Source organism: Varroa jacobsoni, unplaced genomic scaffold, assembly GCF_002532875.2.
Source record: "Varroa jacobsoni isolate VJ856 unplaced genomic scaffold, vjacob_1.0 scaffold_1383, whole genome shotgun sequence".
NCBI lineage: Eukaryota > Metazoa > Arthropoda > Arachnida > Mesostigmata > Varroidae > Varroa > Varroa jacobsoni.
The window spans coordinates 183,509-204,440 of NW_019214285.1; the positions used below are offsets into that span (position 1 = coordinate 183,509).

Consider the following 20,932-nt stretch of genomic DNA (forward strand, 5'->3'; position numbering starts at 1 on the left):
TGACAAAACCGATAGTGGGAAGAAAGCCGAGTACCATAGTAATGCTTTAAGTGATCACTGATGAGCCTCGTGGTACGATAGGCTTAGCCTACCTGGCAGTTTGAATTGCGCAGATGATAAACGCGTTAAAATGTTTAGTAAATATTATCATTCAGATAGCTTCGGCACTGAATATGCCATTCATAAGTATAACTTTTCTATTCCTACTTGAAGGTGGTTTTTCTATTGAAATCCTGCTTAGATTCAGTGCTTAAGGTATAAATCGCTTACTCTAATGGCCGAGGGACGGCTTACAATGTATTGTCTTGTAAGAATGAGACATCTCTGTGTTACTGTTATGCGCTTGAAACAATTACTACCTAAATTTATTAAGGTTATTATATTATGTCATTATTAAGGTTATAATAATATATTGTAATACAAATTAATTTTCAGGTAACCAAATATAAACAATACAGGACAAAATGGATGTGATAGCTTAACTAAAACTTAGAAGTTCCTTCAAGGCGACCGCATGGATCAGCGAATAAGACTAGTTTAAGCGGTACAATTTTATTTAACAAAAATATCGATCTGTCAATAGTTTTTCGCATAGAACACAGGGAGCATTTGCGAGCTAAGAAGCTTGCCGTTTGAATCTAATAGGTGACCGAATGTTGATATACCTAAAAACAGAACAACGTCGATTCCACGTAAACAGTAAAAGAGTAGACGCTATTTTTATGGAAATCGTTTAGCGTATAAGAGACTAAAGGATAAGCAAAGTTGAAAAAGAAAGCCAAGAAATAGAAATCAATGTGGTTTGTAAATTCATGTTCATGGCTAGAATCGATTTGAGAGCTTGATAATGCGTATATCTCTCTGTAATAAATCATAATTTGTATAGAGCTTGATAGTAAATAATGTTATTAAAATCAACACAAAAACAAAGTTGTTCTCTCAATTGCCAATTACTATCCGACAATCCATACCTTAATGGGGTAACGCCAATTTTCAATTATGCTTATCAATTATGATGTATCCTGTCGTTTATGATGCATGTTATATATATTTGAACCCGATTTACTATTACTGACACTAATATAACTGCTGCCGGCACATCAACGGACGACTCTTCATATATGTAAGCGTCCAAGACCAAGATTATGCTTTAAGCTTACCTGCTAGATGTGCTACGGCTGCAATGTAAGGCATCGCACGCTTCACCTGATGCGGTCATTATCTGCCCTGATAACTCCGAACTTCTGAAGTAATATATAACATGTGCAGATATGAATGTATTCTATTTCATATACAGTATAGTAAAAAAAAAGCTTATCTCAGTCTATTGTACTTTCATTTTAGCTAGCTGCAGCTTATCTGGCTTGTAGACTCACTGAAACAAAAAGTATCATAGGGATTATATAATGCGATCAAGCATGTATCGTGTATGTTGTTCATTTGCCCCAAAAAACGCCCTGTAGAGCTTTTGATTGCCTTTTAGCTCTGGCTGAATCTATCCCAATAGATTATTGGGACGTGAGGCCTATGAAGGTAAATTCGGATTTCTTTATCAAGTCCTAATTGCTTGTGATCTAACGAACGGCCGTTAATATTCATTTATATATTCAATGATGATGCTGACCTCTTGGTTATCCTTAGCTGCGCTACGTATGTATTTGTCTTTTGATCATATTCTTGCTTCGGGAACACTCATCCGGTCCTCGCTGCGGGCTTTGCGTCGCTTCTCCCATGTTAATACATTAGGACAGCCGCCTCCAGAACCCATCGTTTACACGATAACATTGCGTGTGCTTATAAGTAGCTCATGAGCACAGAACGAAAACGAATTTTCTAAGCGAAGTAAAGCTCGTCCCGCCGTTCTAAGAGGGGCCCTACTCCATAGAATACCGCTCAGAGACGAGTTAACTCTTATGGCATGTTTTGTTCTCAATGAATGTTTCGTTTGGGTGGCCTTGATCTTTCGACGATATACTCCAACTGAACTGAATTTTTCTTAACATCAGCTTGAGCCATTGATAGGAGTGTTTGGGAGTAAGGATTAGGTTGCCTGTCTAATATGGTGCTGTACATTCTGTAGCCTAGCCTAATTTAAGGATACATTTGATGCATTTGACAAAATAGCTAGTAAGCCCGCAACATTTATCCAGTTTACTTTTATCTGGTCTGTTATTGACCGCTGTCCATTATCAAAAAAGCAGTGATACATTTTAGCTTCAATCATTACGGGGGTACCTAGATCATGAAACCTACAACGAGACACATTTTAGTCGTGACCTAGCCAGCGGAGGAACTCATTGATTCTAGGAAGCTGACATCCCGATTCCATTTGGATATAACAACTGGCGTATAGATTATAGGGATCTTTCATCCCGCTTAGTGGCTTGATGTTCAATTGGAAATTCTACAGGCCAATTCACTAGATTTAATTTCCCGTAATTCTCTTCAGGTTTTGGCGGCGGCTTAGACGAAAAAAAACTTGCCTGGTTTCGAGCACTTCGATAGGAGCTAGAATTAATTCTTAATATTAAGAACATTTTTCAAAATAAGGGTCACGATAAAAACAATAGCAAATTCAGCCCTAATTGTTCTTACTAATTTTATTATATCGTATAACTAGTGGACTTTTGTGATAAGGACCTTGCGAGAAATTAAAACATGTACTCTAACAAGCAATCCAATTTGACGAGGGGCTTTTATTTACTTACTTCACTACGGTATATAACCTTGATCGATTTCAACACAACGGATCTATAACATTTTTTGCGCATTTTGGTGCTAATTTATCAATGACCAACAGTGCAGCCGTTGGGTGATCTTTAGAGCAAATTGCGCGCCTGTGTGTAGTTCAACGATGGTTCGCCTCTTTTCTTACGTCCATCGGCAACATTCGTAAGTGCCGTCGTTTTTTGAAAGACAACCGCAAAGGGGTGCTTAGACGAGCAGTCAACTAGTTTTTACTGCTGCGGCTGCTTCTGCTCCAACTGGAGGTCCGGCTTAGGGGTAACTACAATCAGACACCCCATATACCCACCCCACATATGATATAAATGAGTAAGCGTCGTTCTCACACACGACGCAGCCGTTTGCATAATCATCTCTCGTGATGGTGATGGCGACGACCCTTCTCTGGTGGCAAAGGTCATTCACATTAGGCCAACTATTCAATACGCATTTGGTCACGAAAATTTAACTACTAATACGAGTGCTTCAGCGATCCATAGTAACAACAATTGACGATTCAATTTGACGTACAAAGAAAAAGACAGCAAAAAAGATGTCGCTTGCGTTACGTGTTTTCAATCGTGATACTCCGTCCACTAGGTATCTCGGCTGACTCTCTTGTGCGTTAATATAATATATTATATCAAGATATTTATTATTATTGATATTAGTCGGTATCACATGAAACCGCATTCACAATGTCGTACATTAAGCCTCTGTCCCAAGCTAGATAGTCGTCCCCTCCATCGCCTCTAACCGCTTACATTCATTGTCTTTGATCAGGTTCTAGTTGTGCGATCAAGCCATTAGTACAGTGGGTTATTTTTGGCAAAAATAACTATCAAGAATTTTATGTGCAGTATTTTTTATCATCAGAAAGTGCACTGCGGTTGCGCGTGAACGACCGGCTGTAGGATAATATGCTGAAAAAAAAGCCCTGAATGTAATGGTGTTACAGACCCTGTTGGCTCCGCATTTGATCTATGATCGCTGAGTTGAATATGCTATTTTTTGTGGCTAGTCCTAGAAAATGACAAGGTTTTATCAGGTCTTCGATGTATATTGTTTATTTAAATAAGTTCTAAAGCGGCCTAAATAGATTAATTTCCACTTATTGGCGGAACAACGATGGCGCATTGATAGAGGGTTCGTGATGTATGCTTAACATGAATCATGTCTGAGAAATGAACGGATAAAAGCACGAGTCTATTCGTCCACAGGCAAATGTGGATAAATGTTTTGTACATGTGTGATGTTGCTTGTTACCATTCAGACCCGACAGGCCAGCTACCCGATTTCAACATTTGTTTTGGTCGATGTTGTTAATTTGTACGGAATTCAGTTGGCCGAAAAATCTTCTAGATAGCGATATTTTTTAACACGAGAAAACGAGCCGCTTGTTTTAGCTGTGGGGCTCTTGGAAGGTTTTATAGCTGAAACAAGGAAATCTTATAGTTTTCATAACTATGTGGAAATGCTTCGTAATACATTGAGGAATAACAAAAAATGTATTAATTAAATATTCTGAAAGGCGTCGACTCATATTGCAAAGCTCAGAGTTAGAAGCTTTAGACAGAATATTCTAATTCCAGCCCTGGGCCCAACCTGGTAATAAGAACTCTGCTGAAATAAATACATCTAATAAATTAATCAGTATGTTAATTGATACTAGCGGTAATAGCCTAATTATCTCAGTCCTAATTAAACTATATTATTGACTACGTTCGATTGGCAAATTGAAAAAATCTAGACAAACAAAAATGGTTGCGGCCATTGGAAAACAGAGTCCAGAAGTCTGCATTGTCCTGACCAGTAATCAAAATAAACCCTGGGTAGCTTTTAGGCATAAACGTGTCGTCTTATATAAAATGAATATTGGCAAGCTGTAAATGCTATGGCCAGTAGCAACACAGGACAACGTGTCGCTTGAGTCCTATGCTGTTCCTTGTAGCGTAAAAGCTTAGAGGCCTTCAGGCTCGATCGACATGTTAACGTAACAACTACCCTCTGCTAAATGTCAACTAAACTAGCAAAGGTCAACTTTTGCCAGCACCCATCTCGGCTGATAAAACCTTTTCGCTTTTTTACTATGAGAGCTAGTCCCTTCCCATGCTAATCTGGAATAACGATCTCTTAGTGATGAGAGCAGTCAAATTACAACTCAACAGCCTGAATCGCGAACGTTGGAACAGCTATTGAGATGAAACTACTATCTCTATTTCCAGTGAAACAAAACCTAAAGCCAAGCCTGTTACTCCTGAAAATAAACAAGGTCAGTGATAAGTCCCTACAGACTGTTCTACGAAGATCATGCCCAAATAGGATCGCTAGATATATACATCTAGTTCGAGCGAGACTAAGGCTAGAAACAATCTCAGTTGTTTGTCACGCTTTGCTTTTTCATTGTAAAATAAGTGAGTATGCTGAGAGGCATGACAGGTTCCTTAATCGACTCGAATTTTCCAGGTAGCGTTGTTGCATGTGGAAAGCTGGACTTGTTTAGTTCCTCAGCCCCGTCTAAACAATCAGCTAAAGTTGTGCAAGTAACGGCTTGTGATATGATTGTACCCGGGGACGCGCTAAACCCTGTGTGGTAGCCAACATTTAAAAAGCATCGTATATGTTTTGTGGATCCTTGCTGATTCGTTGAAACAGCGCAAAAAGTTACCGTTATTGAAGCAGTGCTTAAGTGGTCTATTTGACAGCAACCCTTGACCAATAAACTCGAGTCTTGTCTAAACTATCAATTTCAATGTTAACTTAGGTCCGCAATAATGCTTGTACCATACCTAACCGGCCTGATTAACTCTGTGTGACATTGTCAATCCACCTCGTTTTTATTTTTTCCATGTTGACAAACTCTTAGGTATTGGGCGAAAAAGTTGCTGCTTCGTTAGTACGAAATCGCAGGTGGCTCGCACGTAAAAACGTGTCACCACACGGAGGCCAGGCGACGAAAATAAAAAACACTAACGATCGTGACTGAATGACAACCCGTTTGAGTGCTCGTCTGTGTACTAAGTCGAGCTGAGCTAAACTCTGAACTGGTATCTTTAAGAATAACGGTATTAAGAACACGAGTATCTGTGATATCGATACGCTCTTGTACGTGATTCTATGGATTGTAGGCAAGTGACCCTGTAACACCCTCTGAAGAAATTATTGCAGATGAAGACAACGCAGACGTAGCTGACGAAGTGATTAATGCCAGAATTTGACTTTGAGTATTTTGTGGTGTGCAGAGACTGTTGCCAACATTCAAACGAGGGGCTAACAAGCCCCATGAATAAGTTAGGCTGCCATACGACCATTTTATGATGGCACGGACTCTTCGTTATCGTGTTATTGTTGTGTGATCGAAATAAATGTTCAAAAATTTCATGTGTGATTACAAGAGGGGCATAGATCGACAGAACGAGTATACTCCGTTGTGTAATACTGTGTTCTATTACTCTGTGGGATACATTGTATTGTCCATCGCTGGTAATGAAAATGCCCATAGGTGAGAAGAACGAGCGGACGCGGCTTCAGTCGACCGGCGAGGGAGACAAGGTAATTCAAGTCAAGCAAGGCAGACGTTGCCTGATTCTGATGTTGTGGGAAGACATACTCCTAGAAGATAAGCTTACAACAAAGGCGAAAGAACGAAAGGGTTTAAGCTTGAATTGCTTGTACGGTTGTGTGTGATTGATTGTGGAGCAGATAAGCACGCATGACTTCAATCGAGCATATAAGCACAAGATTTTTTTATTTCCAATGGCTCTTAATTTTGTAGTTATGATATGAGACAAAAGTTCGTTGGGCAAACCCGTTCTCCATTCAATAAGGTACCTAGCATATAGGGAACAGTCTCTGAAGGACTGATGTTTCTGGCCAATTATCCAGGAATATTGTTAATAATTGTCCTCTGTAATAATAGATCGTGCCTGCACTCTGTGTCTCATAGAAGTTTTTCGAAGTTCGAGATTATATGCGTTCCATTGAGCGCACGTCACTCGTAACTAGCTCTCTTATTTTTGTTCATGATGAACTAACTTATCGCGCATCAATGCCAATAATTTGTTTCGTAGCACCATGTACTTTACAATAAATATATTGTCCAGTGGCTTACATACTATCTATTATCGGATCATTTCTTACGGTGGAAATTTGGTTCCTGTTCTTGTTACTGTTGCTGTCGCTGCTGCTGTAGTAGCACGCCCGCCCTAGCTGCAGCCATTTTTTACTTTGTTGTGCCATATGTTGTTGTATCGCCGGACAGTCTTACGGCGTTTTTTGTGTTTTTACTGTGTTCACTCCGGTCGGCTCGCCCGCCCGTACCCTTTTATAGATCAGTGTTGCTGTCCGTAAAGTAATACGTACATATGTATACGGCACTGCCATTCAGCGAAATTCTGTTCGTCATTGCTCACAGTAGTGAAATCCGTAGAAGTAGATATCCAATCGATAACGATCTGCGTGGCCAGCCTGGAACGGTAGTGTATGTAGAAAGGTATATGTGAGACGGCTGATGAACAGCTTCAGTACTTTGTGCTTTGCAGTAGCTGGTAGCGGTAATGGAAGACCTTGTAGGTTATGTAACGGGCCTCATAATAATGCCTGGCGAGGAGGATGTCATGACACAGCATGTTGCTATCAGGGCCACCGCGTCATGAGGGCAACTGCGATTTTTATTTCATTCGTCGTTGATTCTTCTGTAAACGAAGCCAATCAAAGAAAGCGAACTTTTCTTTGTCTCGTTACCTTATTCGGAAAAGAATAACTGGCGGCCAAACGATTCGATACGTGACTCGGCAGCTCAATGGCGATTGTGGCACTCCATGGCCGCCTATACCCATGAACGTTAAGTCTCGATGTTACAGACCAGGACGGCAGTAAGCGAACGTAATCATCTGCCGTTTAGCAAAAGTCTGCCAGTCAACAAAAAAGCCGGGAGGAAAACAACTGCATACATGGCATCAATTTAAATGCGTCGAAAAGGCGAGTACCAACAGAGCGGCAAGGTGATTTACCGGCAAAAGTGTATGATAATAGTGATAAAGATGAGTACATGTGAGCCAGTAAGGTTACGCGGAGTGCGCCCTGTAAAGATAGCGAAGTCTGCGAATAGCGCTGGCATAGTCAACAACTTCATTGAACACTAATAACAGCCTTCATTAATAGCCTAGGTACACATTTACCTAGCAAGCATCGTACGAAGGCAGGCCTTGTTGTACACCTTCGCGACGACGTTCAAATCAAAATGTCATCCTTATCACTGGCGTTCATATCTATATCGATTATACATATAGTACATGCATACATATGTGGTACTTACATTGGTATGAAGTACGTGCGGCTTGAAGGATGGCACCATATAACCAGATTTAATACGATGCGTGCGATGGATATTTGCCACATACACATCGAGTAATACAAATCGATTGCCAAAACAACATATATATATATATATATATATATATATAATATGTAAAAAGCTAACTGTGCCTCGACTGCTGGTTATTATATAATTAGATATATTCATAATAATTATAACAGTGATATCAGCCGTGACCAGCGATGCGTACCTAATGCTCTTATTATGACCATTGATTTACAATGAATGTGATAGTAATCCAAGGGTAAATCTCGACAGCAATGCACGCCAATAACAATTTGTTTTGAACCGATCATGACTATGCGAAAACTTTTTTTTTTCTACTTTGACTGACTACGCTGACTCCTATCACGGCGCGTTGAACGACATTTTTCGATAAATACAAAACTGGTCCTGCATACATGCCTGCGCACGATTCGTTTGAACTTGGAAACCATCTATAGCAATTAGATATATGTGCGATGTTCGTCTATCTGTCCGTTTATTTTGTCGCGCCTACTGCATAAATAATCAAGGTCTGTCCATTGCCCTACGACCGAAACACAGCTCACGACGCCAGGGCCACTTTTAGAAAACAAGTATATAAAAACTACTTTTTATATGCACATTGGTCTAGCACTTCGGCTAAACCTCAAGGCTCGAGGGGTTTCAGTTGCTTCCTGAATTTAGCTAACGTTGAACAGTTAACGGTGAGCTCGGCATATTATAGTACACAATGCAATTTACAGAAATCGATTGTGTTCTTCAGAAGCCCTCTTCGCGATGCTAGCCCTTTGTCAAAGTCATGCGGGCGCCGGACGGCCAGCTGTTCGTGTGTAAACTTTCCCGTCAATTTGTGCGCGTGGAAAATTACGAGACAAAAAAAATAACTAGCTACGTATTTAAGTGCGACTTCGTCGAAGCGTCTTATAGAGGTACTCATTTCGTAATAATCCCATCGGTATTGAAATCGACGATAAGATGCCTATAGGAAAGCCACTATCTTTCTGTAGACATCTTAACATCCCTTTCGTTTATGACAACGTTAAGACTTCACTATAAAGCATTAATAGCTTGAGTGACTGAGTTGTACCTGTAATATCGGTCGGTAGTTAATCTATGACGATCGTTGATCGGCGAACCATCAGAGACAGGAAAAAATCCGGTTCGAACCTTACTAGACGATCGTCTTTTTAAACTTTCCCCATATTAAGCTATGAGTAATGTCGGCAGAAAAGCCCTGGCTGATTTTCAGTTTTTCTAAATAATAAAAAGTACGATAAATGTTTCACAACAAAATACTATGTTTTGTCGCTTGTAAACTTCTAATAAACGCATGCGTTCGCAGTGGTAGCGAAGGGTAGGCGGCTGGCGTTTCGGTTATGCATGATACGTCAAAGCAGACAATCTACGGCAGTAAGCCTTTTTACCACGTTTAAGCCACGGTTACGATGAACTATTATTCAAATGACCTATTGTTTTTTTCACAAAAAAGAGAACAAAAATTTACACAGCGTCAAACCTCGTTTCCCTACTCATCCTATTCAACAGACGAGATAGTTCTGGAAGTGACTGCCAGTTATCGCAATCAAAAGCTTGCCTTAGCCAGGCAGTGTCCACGTCGTACTAAAATTAGGCAATCTAAACGAAGACAAAGAAGATCTTCAGCGCAAAGCACTGCGCTTATTAGATCAATATGATGCTGTCTTTGTCCTTTGACCCCCGAGCAGAGCCGGTTCGGGACCTTACAGTCGCTATAGTTGAAATTTGTAGGATGAAATATCTGTGAACGTTTTCAACACACTACAATTTGATCTTGTCAGCTGAAAGGAGGCAATGACTAAATACTTTCATAGCTCTCAAAACGATCGCGCTATGGATGAAGGAAGGCTCGTTTCGTCGAAGAGCGCTCGTTTGAGATATAGATGAAACCGCTACGCGATTTATGAGTAGACTATGCCCCTGTCTTTAATCATTGCGTCAACCTCAACAGTCTAACTATTGAATTAGATATCAAACTGAACAGCCTCGAACAAGTATACGCATGTGTCCTAGTATATTTTGTGCAGCCTCAGACATGCCCTAAAGGCCGACTCTTGTGATCGATTGATATTTACATGTCTGTATCGAGGTCTGCGTAGTAATCGCATTCGGAGCTCCCTTTGAAAAATCGAAATCCCTTGTGCTAGCTTCGAGCTGGCGCTCGTAAATAATACAGATCCAAGGACTCGGAAAATTTCTCATTACAATCAGTGACAATGGCGCACATCGAGTGCATTCGACTTATTGCCACACGGAACTCGAACATCAGTCAGGTGCCAGCCACTTAATCACGTGTATGACGACTCAAGCTGCCATTTTTGACATATCACGTTAGAGCCCCAGATGTCGCCTGCATGTTCGCGCACACGCCCCTACCCGCTCCCAGGGCACAATATGTCCATTCGATCGGCTAGCAATTCCACTTCAACGGGTAAGCTTGTTCAGCGGTTTCACGCTCGTCTGTGTCGTATCCTTCTGAGCTTGAAATCGAAAACTCGATTTTAGCAGAGCATGCAAGCGAGCGCTATCTGTGTTGGGAGACCTGCCTCTTAGTGACCGCAGCTAGATATGCGCCTTACCCAGCAAAAGTCGAGACGTAGGTGGTAACCGCTTTAACTTCAGGATCGATGCATGACAACGAGAGTGTCACCGATCTGACGACCAACCTATTGAGGAGCACATGCTTACATCAATATCTGTTCTACGGCCCAGCCATGTCCAGTTTCCCTCTCACCTCCTGCTGTGAATTTACGATGGACCGACCGTTTCTGGCCATCGTTGGCTTAGCTGCTCGTCCATTAGCGATGTCTTCGGCCACAACGGCGGCCACTGGCGCCGCTAGCAGAGACAGACCGCTAAAGTAGTAGATTGTCGGCTCAGTCGTTCCCTCACCCACCTCGCGCGTCGGCGAATACTGCCGCCGCTGTTACTCGCCACAAGCCACACTGGCTCCGTTACTGCCAGCGCCGCTGCTATAGTCGTTATCAGTAGTATCGAGGGACCCTGAAGGCTGGTGACCGAGCGGAATATAGAATACATATATGAAATCTAAGGAGTAGACGAGAAGCAAGTCAGAGGTCAGTTGTCATTTAGCTCAGAAGTTAATCTGGGAAAACAGACGCTATCATACTAATTGTGCCACAACGAGTTCAGCAAGGAGGGCAAGTATTAGTAACGACGACAACGATGCCTGACTCCTTTTGAGACCAGGTCTTAAGCCCGTTCTCCGTTCTCCTGTCTCTTGGCGCTGCTCAGTGTTATTATTGGCAGTAGCAGGCGGAGCTGTCGAGAGCGGGTTGAGCTGAACGACTTAAGTTGTCGGTGAAGTTACTATGAAGACAAACGCGCACGCACCGCCAAACTGTTTTGGCTTATGAGAAACGATTTACTTCGTATCACCACAGATACTTTGTGCAGGCACAATTTTCTCAGCGTGTAGGTAACGTCAGACTGGTAGATCGCGCCCGTACGCAGCTCACATTCGTTGTCTCAGGGCGGGAGCTTTGTGTACAAACGTGTTCTTGTGCAATAGAAATTTTCGGAGTGAGATAAAGTTTGTAAAGCGTTTTGATAATTGGGTGCCTGTACGCACTCAAACGCCAATCATAGATTTGGCGGAACTTGCTTAAAAAAGAAACTATCAGCTTTGAAATGTATGTTAGTCAGATACGAACCGCAGTTCGTGTTCTTATATAAATGGTTGATAACTTTCTAGATAATACATTGCTGTTGCCAACAATAAATGTCGCGACGGTCTTGACCTGAATTTTGCCTACAAGAACTTTGTTATAGGTGTGTGTTTTTCGATTAAGGTGCGTGTAGTACGTGGAGAACGATTGAAACTTTCAGTTAGCCAAAAAATATATTCTGTGGTTGCTTGGTCGAATGGATCGTAATAATTAACTGTACTTTCGAGTGTCTTCTACTTATGGATAGTAATATTGCAATGTTTAACGTCACATGGTGAGTTGCTCTTCTTGACCCAATCAAATGAACCGCACATTGAAAGCCAATATTCATTGGTTACTGAGCCATCGGTGACTCTTTTGTAATCAGGTTCTCTAATTAATATAGAAAAGTATTGAGATATGTAATAGGACCGTTCCTTTCAAAACAAGTACCCAGTGTCGCCACGAAGCCGAGCACGTGGACTTCGAGGAGCCTGATTCTCGCATAAAATACATATACATGTCTCATATAGACATAGAGAGACATTTTTGTTAGCTCCCTAGAGATTTTTGCTCCTTTTGTACAATCTATCGCACTTGAACGACCTTTGCAGTCAGTTTAAGCTTCACTCAAATGTATCATGCCATAACTGTTCTGCAGCACCGTACTGCTTTCTGTTTAAATCAAAACGCCCACCAAATAGAGAGATCAGCTCTCAGTCTCCAGTTTGTCCTAGCTTATAATTGAAAGAAAACAGCCTACAAACCATTTACGGACAATTAGCGGTGATTCGAAACATTGTCCGAACAGACCTTAATCAAATGTTTCGACATCTAATTCTCGATCACTCGATGGCTCGATATTAGTTGTTTTTTTTTTCCCGTATTATCCGTTCGTTACATTCATCAGATATTCTTAGCGGAGCGCGCCCTCGTGCAACGGGCAATATCAACTGCGATGCGAAGATAAAACAACCTATCATGCCGAAACTAGCCCTCCATTGCGAGATTCAATCTTCTAGCTTTGATAGCTTGGCGTGCAGTAAGATCAATAGTGCCTTTTAGAAGTAGCGGTACGCAGAATGTTGTCCCCTTCGTGGGATCCAAATTAAACAAGACGTAGTTTTCTCCTCTGCTGACAAAATAGGAAACTGGATTTATCCAGAGCTTCATTGCCAATGATACCTATGCGAATATTCTAGATTAACTAGATATACACACAGAACGCACGAAAACGATGTATAGCTTCATTTCCGATGTGTCTAATCGGTCCACGATCGATCAATGTGCATTTGTGTAGGGCGACACGTAATGAAAAAGCGACAATGCCAAAAGCGTAACGTAGACAATTTTGAAGAGGTTTTGCCTGACAGCGTTCGTTCAGCCAAAGCTCAGGGCATTTCCCTTTAACAATTAAGATGCATTGCAAATCCTTCCTATTACTGTTATTATTATTAATGAAATAAGCTAGACATAACTTCATATATGTGCGTGTGTGTGTGTGTGTATGTATTGCTATATTGTTGCTATTGTTGTTTTTCGTCGATAACAGAGCTAATTTTCGGTTCGTGCGCGTCTACAATATTTTTGACGCTAAAAGCTCACAACATTGTTAGTGTTTTGGCAATGAGCTTCTATTTTTTTTTACAGGACTGAGGCTATATTGACTGATTGGACTTATTTCATAGTAGTTTTTCGGAGAGATTCTGTGTTTATGGTAAGGCCAACTTCGAATAATGTTTTGACAGTTACAAACGCCTTGAGGATTACCTGATTAACTGAAATGTCCACCTTGGCTCTAGTTCGATGTACGTATAATGGTAAAAACCCGTTCACTGCCTGTCATAAGGGACCGATTGCTGTGACAAATCGAACCCGACAATCGCGTCCTTGAAATTTCTAGAAGCACGGGGTGCTCGAATAACGAAACTTTGAAGATTCGACCGCGAGCTTTCCGAGTTGATGCCGAGTCAACGGTTCGTACAAATAGAGCTTCGTCTGTCAGACTTGAACAGGGGTTTTTCTTCTAACCACACGCAAGTCAACGGCCTGCGGTTCAATGTCAATCGAATTTTATTCATCACTAGGCCGTAACAGTAATATACATGAGTTTCTATAAAACCCTATGAAAGTTGCCAAGATCATTGTACATCTGCATTGCAATTGGTTTAGCAGTAGAACTGAATAGCAATAAAAAAAAAAAATAGTTTTGAAATTTTAAGTTTTCAAGACTGTCTTTAATGGCTTAGGCTAATACTTGGGAGGTTTAGCTTTGGAGTAAACCTACTTGTAATACAAAGTGTGTTTCTGAATATATCTACTTAGAAGAGAGTTGTGTTTTCATTAAGCTGATAATTAACTAGACATCTACCGAATGATCGATGCGAAATTAAGCAAATCGGTGCTGCAGATGCCACCTGTAGACGTCAAGGGAGGTCAATTTAATAAAAATAGTTCGTGATAGTACTTCACTATCTTTCAAGCTTTCACGGTATCACTATTCTGCGTTAGAACTTCACTATAAATGCTATAAAACTGCTTGTAGCGTAACCTCCGAATGAAGTGAAGAGCTTAGAAAGAATTTACATTTGTTGATCTATGCTAAACAACTAGTACAAGTGAGAAGCAAGGAAAAGGCCTGGATAAGAAGCATTCTAATGTAAGAAGGGAGAGAAGATGACCAAGTCAGTCGTAGGGACACAGATGAAGGTCGTGCTTACAAGGCCGAGCGCGCATATTTCACATCTTTCTCGGCGCTGGTGCCCGGGGAAACCTCAGAGATGGAGGCTGCGAAACAATCAAAACCAAGAGTGGACAAAGAAAAAATCAGCTCGCTTTTTGATGCCGGAGAAAATGCACGACGTGTTATTTCCCATTTTTACGTTCACGGTACGATTAGTACACCCTGAAATGGATGTCTAATATTTTTATGTAGCCGATCCCTGCATACAGACATACTATTCATATTACTTCGAACAATATGCGAGCCTCGACAAATTAATGCCGACTGAAGGCTGGCCGAACTGCACGGTAAACGATTCTGTTAATTGCTTGTTTTAACCCAAACCATCATTCCTTGGCTTTGTAGCGAGAGACAAACCTGCCTTTTGGTACTGTGATGAATTGATTTTTCTGATTTCGTAACGTGTTGAAACGTTTAACTTTATCTCACGCTCCAAAATAGACTAGGTGTAACGTTTATCAATAGGAATATCCGGTCAGTTTAGTAAACACGCGATGCGTTGCAACTCTTAGAGACACCTCTTGCTTTTTGTTCCCATCCTTTTTTAATCACTGAAATAGCCCTTAGTTGCTTTTCCGCACGCTCAAAGAGCACACAATGCTTTCGGCACAACCGTAGCTAGTTTCGTACATAACACAATGTACTCTAACAAAAAAAAAAAAATTACCGCCAAAAATCATCAACTCGGCATTGATGGAGGTGCCGTAAATGTTATGACCGATGTTTTGACAGGCTGCGGTTCGATTTTAAGATCCAAGTTCATAAGTTAACGATTATTCGGAGAAGCCTAAAAAGACAGTCGCCAGTCATTGTATTACGGCTCTACGAAGGTTTTCTGTTTGGAAATTATTCAACAGCGAGAATATGTATAGAACTGTTATCCCGAAAATGCATGTAAATCAATGTATTTATTCACTTTTTTCCGCTTACTGATGAAATAAAATATTTGAATACTAATTAAATACAATGGAGATCTGTTCCCTCAATAGAGCAAGAACGGGGTTCCCTAAGAAACGTCGGTGTTCTACTTTTATTGGACACCCTGCGAAGTGTGTCCACTATGAAGCACCGAACGGACTGAAGTACCGGTTTGAATGAGTTGTCTTATGGCTATACTTTTATGCATCCCAGACATGGGACGGTTTCGAAAAGAGTAAACGAAGATATTGGCAACTTGAATCGATCATGCTCCCGCAGTTCCATTAACGTTGGAGAACCTAAATCTCGATAATGTGCCGAAATGTGCACAAGCTGTAAAAAGAGAGGTGTTTAGCTCGTTTACATTTTTCATTCATGTGCGACGCACACAACAACGTTTGCACTGATAAAGCTGGGTGATATTTTACGTACCGATGCAATACGGGCACGTCATATCAATGGTGGCTTCGCCGTCTGCGAGGACCGAAACGAATCCACCAGTCAGTCCCGCCTCGGCCTTTTTGCTGTCCTCCTATCTATTCGGATTCATTCATCTGCACTATTTTGTAGAATTTGCAGGTTGGTTGTGATATCGCACGTAAGCGTGTCCGAAGGCAAACTATCGAGATCTCACTGCCGAAATTTGCCTCGTAGACCAAATGCGTGCGCCGGTGTTGTTTGTGTTCATTGTTGCCATGGCAGATTTTTTGCAGTAGCCGCTAATGGCAGTTGTTGAAAGAAGGGTTTGAGTTTGCAATATAATTCAACAGCGACATATGACACGGTGAAACTATCTTTTTTAAAATGTTCTTCTTTATATATAACCAACAAATAGATGTACGCTGCAAACAGCCCCCAAAACCCCTTACTGTAGCTATAAAGACTTTTAACTTTGTAGCGCAGACTCGACACATGCAATAGTCAGATGTATGTTGAAAATAATGGCACTTCTTGGTTTTCGCATAAAACATTGTTACCTACTTAAGCTATTAAACTACTTAAATTCACCTCCCGAACATGTAAACCAATCACGAAAAACCATTACCTAGTTGTATATGGCCGAGGCACGCGTGCTGCATTATTTGCTGTGTACCATTAGAACGCGTAATTGAAACAATAACGATTGAATGAATTGTTAAGTTTGCCTGTGAAGTTCAAAATTGCCTCATTTATTTAACCCGTTTAAGTTAGACCTCCTGACAATAACGTATGTTTTAGGTAAAGTGCCCATACACCTGGAAGCCCTTACACAACGCTAATATATTCTATCGGTAGAATAAAGCCGATCCTATAGAGCTTATACACTATCCAGTAACATGTGTTTTGGTACATTTTCCAAGTTCTTACTTTTAGCTCTAAATTTCATCATTGTTTTTTGCTCTAAGTTCGGTTGTCTAGGTATGATAACGAGACAAGTGAACGGGCTGATTCGGCGCTTCAATATATATATATATATATATATAATATTGGCTTAGATAAATGAGTGTGAAATCAGTGAAATAAACAAAGATTCTACATTATGATGACGTTACTGCAATTCAGCGATTTTAATCCGCTTTGTCTTCTTTCTGACTCTATACTCAATGGCTCTACATAAATACGTTCGCTTAGTAAATTTACGGGATCCTGTTTGTTAAATTCCAGTCGATGCGCGGTGGATATTACCGCAGCACTGGGGAAACCGAGTTAAACTGTGAAGGTTGTCGGCCCGCTTCACCGCATTCAAGAGCGCATCCCGTCGTTCCACCGACTGATTCACATCTGGCTGCCGTAAGCAATCCTTTCGGCGAAAACGACCTTCCTAGCGTGATGCCTGCTGTAAGGACAGTGAAGAGCCCAGAGCTCGACCTCGATGGCCGGAGTTCGCCAGATGCAGGAATGTTGGAGGCACCGTCTCCAGACGGAAAAGCATCCACGAAATGCCAGAAGTTCCTAAGGCAAAACAGGCTTACAATTGCTACTATAGCAGGTAGGAAAATCAAGTCGATTAACTTCGTTTTTACCTTTCCCTGAAAATAATGTTGTAAATTGCTATTTTTTTCCAATGGCTAATATTATACAGTAATTTATTCAGAAATTCTTAGGACAGGCCGGATTCGGGCCCAATGTTATGTAACTCGAAGTACTATTAATTTGCAACTTACTGACCAATATTCAGCTAAACCGATAGATGTCGTCTCACGATACAGGCGTACGGGACGACGTACATCAGTTCTCCAAGTAACACCTATTTAGGCGGCTGCATAAATACAATATTTCTCGATTTTTACACCCGTTGTAGAGGCTTTAGGTGCGCGTAACATGATGAAGGATGAATTTAAACGACGACAAATATTTACAAGAACTTTTTTTTTGAGAAATAAAGAAGAATTTTATGAGGAAAACCTCCTCATGACTAAGCTTAACGGTAAAATAGATTGTTTAAAGGCGGTTTCTTTAGAAGGCTTAGCCCGGTTTTAGGTCAGACGCTATCTCTTTGTTATCCCTTATGACCTTCACTTCAGAGATATGGTTGTCATTGAAGGTTATCGTATCACGTAATAGGCATCGTTAGCTTAGAGAACTAGAAGCAGTCTCAAAAATATAAGTGTAATTTCTTTCTTCTTACGCTCAGCTAGCATAGGGGTCAGGCCCGACGCTCGCGAGCAATTAAGCTGAGAAAAGTCGTTTGGCAGGTTTCCTGCGATTATCTTATACTACATTGGAACCTTGTTGCTTTGTTCCTAACAAACACGCTACAATCCCTGAAAGCTCCAAACTTAAACATTTCAATCACTTTTAAAGCATATATTTTCTCAAATAAGCAAATAATCTTTAGTTGACGATTGGCACCTATATGAAAATCTACGGTACACGTTTTGTGGTCATTTGCGAGAAAGGATACACCTCAATTTCGAGTTTAGTTTCCCTCCGAGTTTTTGGCTCATTATAAGTTTCGGTTTTGCCCGTAAGTGTCTATATTTGTAAATAAAATACCGTCACAATTGGATGCGCACATTTTCGAAATTGCGTGAGTTTATGTAAATGCACCTAAGCTGCCGGTTAGGTCCATCATCGACTCCAGAACAACTCACAGGCCAAGTAATCGAGGCAACGAGCTTTTATGTCGACTGCGTCATTGAACACGAACATGAGCATCCATTTAGAGCCTTTAAATTTATTACATATATAGCCATACACTGAAAGAGCCTTAGATATGAAATAGGTGAAACGAGGCGAGCTGGTTTGGCATAGGTAGTTACGCCAATTTAAAGGCCTTATTGCACTGTTTATATCGAGTGGGGAGCGGCCCGTTGTGGTCCGAAAAGATGTGAAGCTGATGAATTCGAATTGTTTAAATCAGGGTCAGCTTGCATAAACCCAAAATTGATTATATTTACCAACGGCTACTATATAGTGCAGGATCTATTTATAATAACCGGAAATGCTTGCGCATACCAGGTCGGTTTGGCTAGAGACGAACAAGTAGCTAGCTAACAGCTGGAATGTATAGGCGCGTAACTATATAGATTGCACTGTTCCTTATCCACCCAGGAAGTGTTACTCTTACGTATGAATGCTATCAAACTTCGATCTTCTTTAAGACATATCGGATCTTCGTACTCGTCACGCTATATGCGATTTGTTCTTGACGATATGATGGAGTAGCGCACATATGAGAGTAATAGTAACGCCGACAATGCATGCACCACATTTTTAATTCTAATTTACACATTATGTCTAATTGCGAATGCTACAATAACAAATCTAAATTATCAATATAAAAAAAATCATGTTGGATAACCATGCTAGTTGTACGGAGTTCAATAAGGTTGGCTTTGAAGAACGCTACGTACATTGTCACTAGTTCCTCTATGTTCTTGAGGAAAATGCAATTCAACTATAGACGAGCCAACAGATTGGATTTTTAGAAATAAAGTTTTACATTACGCAACAAATCTGATGTGAATGTATGGCAGAAGAATTGTCACTTTTAGCTTTTCTAGATTGGTAGTAAGTTATTATGAAATAGGATTTGCTCTAGCCATAATGGCAGCGACTGGTCGAAAGGACATGTTGAACTTCGCAGAAAACAATCAATGATCCATCTACACCCGCTTTTGCTCATCGAAGTCCACCTTGTGCGGCTATGTGGACCAATGATATGGAGGCCATAATTTCTAGTGATTTTGATCATTTTCTACTTGGACGTATTTTTTGTGAATTCGCTTCCAAGGAAGTGTTTCAACGTCGTTTTACCAATGTGCTGACGAGGATTACACCAGCCACCGTTTTCATCTGCGGAAGATAATTAATTCGATGTATACGCAGTAAATCCATAGATGATGAGCTGACATATTGATGTGATTGAAAGGTTGAACTTAGGCGTTATTGGACCATGTGGAGAAATGAAAACGACTGCCATGTAGCAAAACATCTAGACCCAGTTTACAGAGATACAGGTACTGAGATCACTAGCTAATTTAAGAACTAATATAAGTTAAAAAACATCTTCCTATATATTGCATTAGCTGTCGTTCCATTTTTTAATAACAAAGCCTTCTTGAGTACATATCTGTAATTATGAAAAAAAGCAATGTTTGTAAAAAAAAAAAACAGAAAAAGCAAAATACCCCGCGATATGAAATATTGCAGCGGAAAATAGCTTCAATTTATTGGAATTATTGCCAAGAACCCATGCATCTCGTGCTACTGGGATGAGCATTGAGGTTTCGAGATTAAAACAATCTCAAAGGTAGACATGATGTTGTAGACAATTAATTTTCGACCCTTTTGAATTGCGAGAGTGAAAACGATGTGACTTTAAATCCAGTTTAAGTTAGGTCTGATCGGGTCCGGGCTCCAGGCTTTAAAAGTTCACTACGCCAGCAGATAAAGCCAAATGGCCACAGTGAAACGGTCCTGACTTGGACCAGTTGTATATGATAGTTCTTTCAATACCATTCATGAAATAACAGCTTGCTTCATTATACAAATTAATCGACGTTGGCCTTAACGACGTTTGACTGAAATACGTTCATTCGTTAGCGGACTGAATCGCGCCATGCGTCAGGATATGGTAGACTTGAATACATAAAATGTTAGGCTTAGTCGGTGTGAATTTTCGCAATAGAATGTAGAACTGAGATGGCGATGTGGGGGGTAATGCTTGCTTCTACATGAATATGCTCTACCTACAATACTTTATACTGGCTGACGACCTATATGAGAGAGATAACTTGATGTCGTTAACATGATGTAATTTAACTATCCGGTAAGCTGAAAATGAACCTATTAAATGTATTCACTCACGTAGTTGAAAGCGTAGGTTTTAGTATATAGCGTTGAGCAGACGGATAAATGCTCATCAGCTGTTTCAAAGTCTTGATTGTTTATAAATCGACATTTTTACAAAAAGCGTATTTAGGCATTAGAAATATTTAAAGCTATCTGAGAAAAAGCGGCCGCGTGTTCCGAATCAGGAGGAAAGGCTAATCTTTG

At 40.6% G+C, this 20,932-nt stretch overlaps 1 protein-coding gene across 7 annotated transcripts in view; it reads left to right on the forward strand.

Moving 5' to 3' along the window:
* Positions 1–4,898: 4,898 nt before the first annotated feature.
* LOC111269392 (Excitatory amino acid transporter 1) overlaps positions 4,899–20,932 on the forward strand; it is a 123,822-nt gene continuing 107,788 nt past the window's right edge. The window contains exons 1-3 of one of the 7 annotated variants that reach the window (XM_022848941.2): positions 4,981–4,996; positions 5,591–6,276; positions 17,096–17,420. In XM_022848941.2, coding sequence (XP_022704676.1) covers positions 6,211–6,276; positions 17,096–17,420 — 391 coding nt within the window. In that variant the 5' untranslated portion in view covers positions 4,981–4,996; positions 5,591–6,210. Of the gene's footprint in view, positions 4,997–5,071; positions 5,139–5,590; positions 6,277–7,403; positions 7,705–11,095; positions 11,200–11,239; positions 12,086–15,947; positions 16,031–17,095; positions 17,421–20,932 lie in introns of those variants that run through there. The other 6 variants (XM_022848940.2, XM_022848939.2, XM_022848944.2 and 3 more) reach the window with 6 other exon arrangements.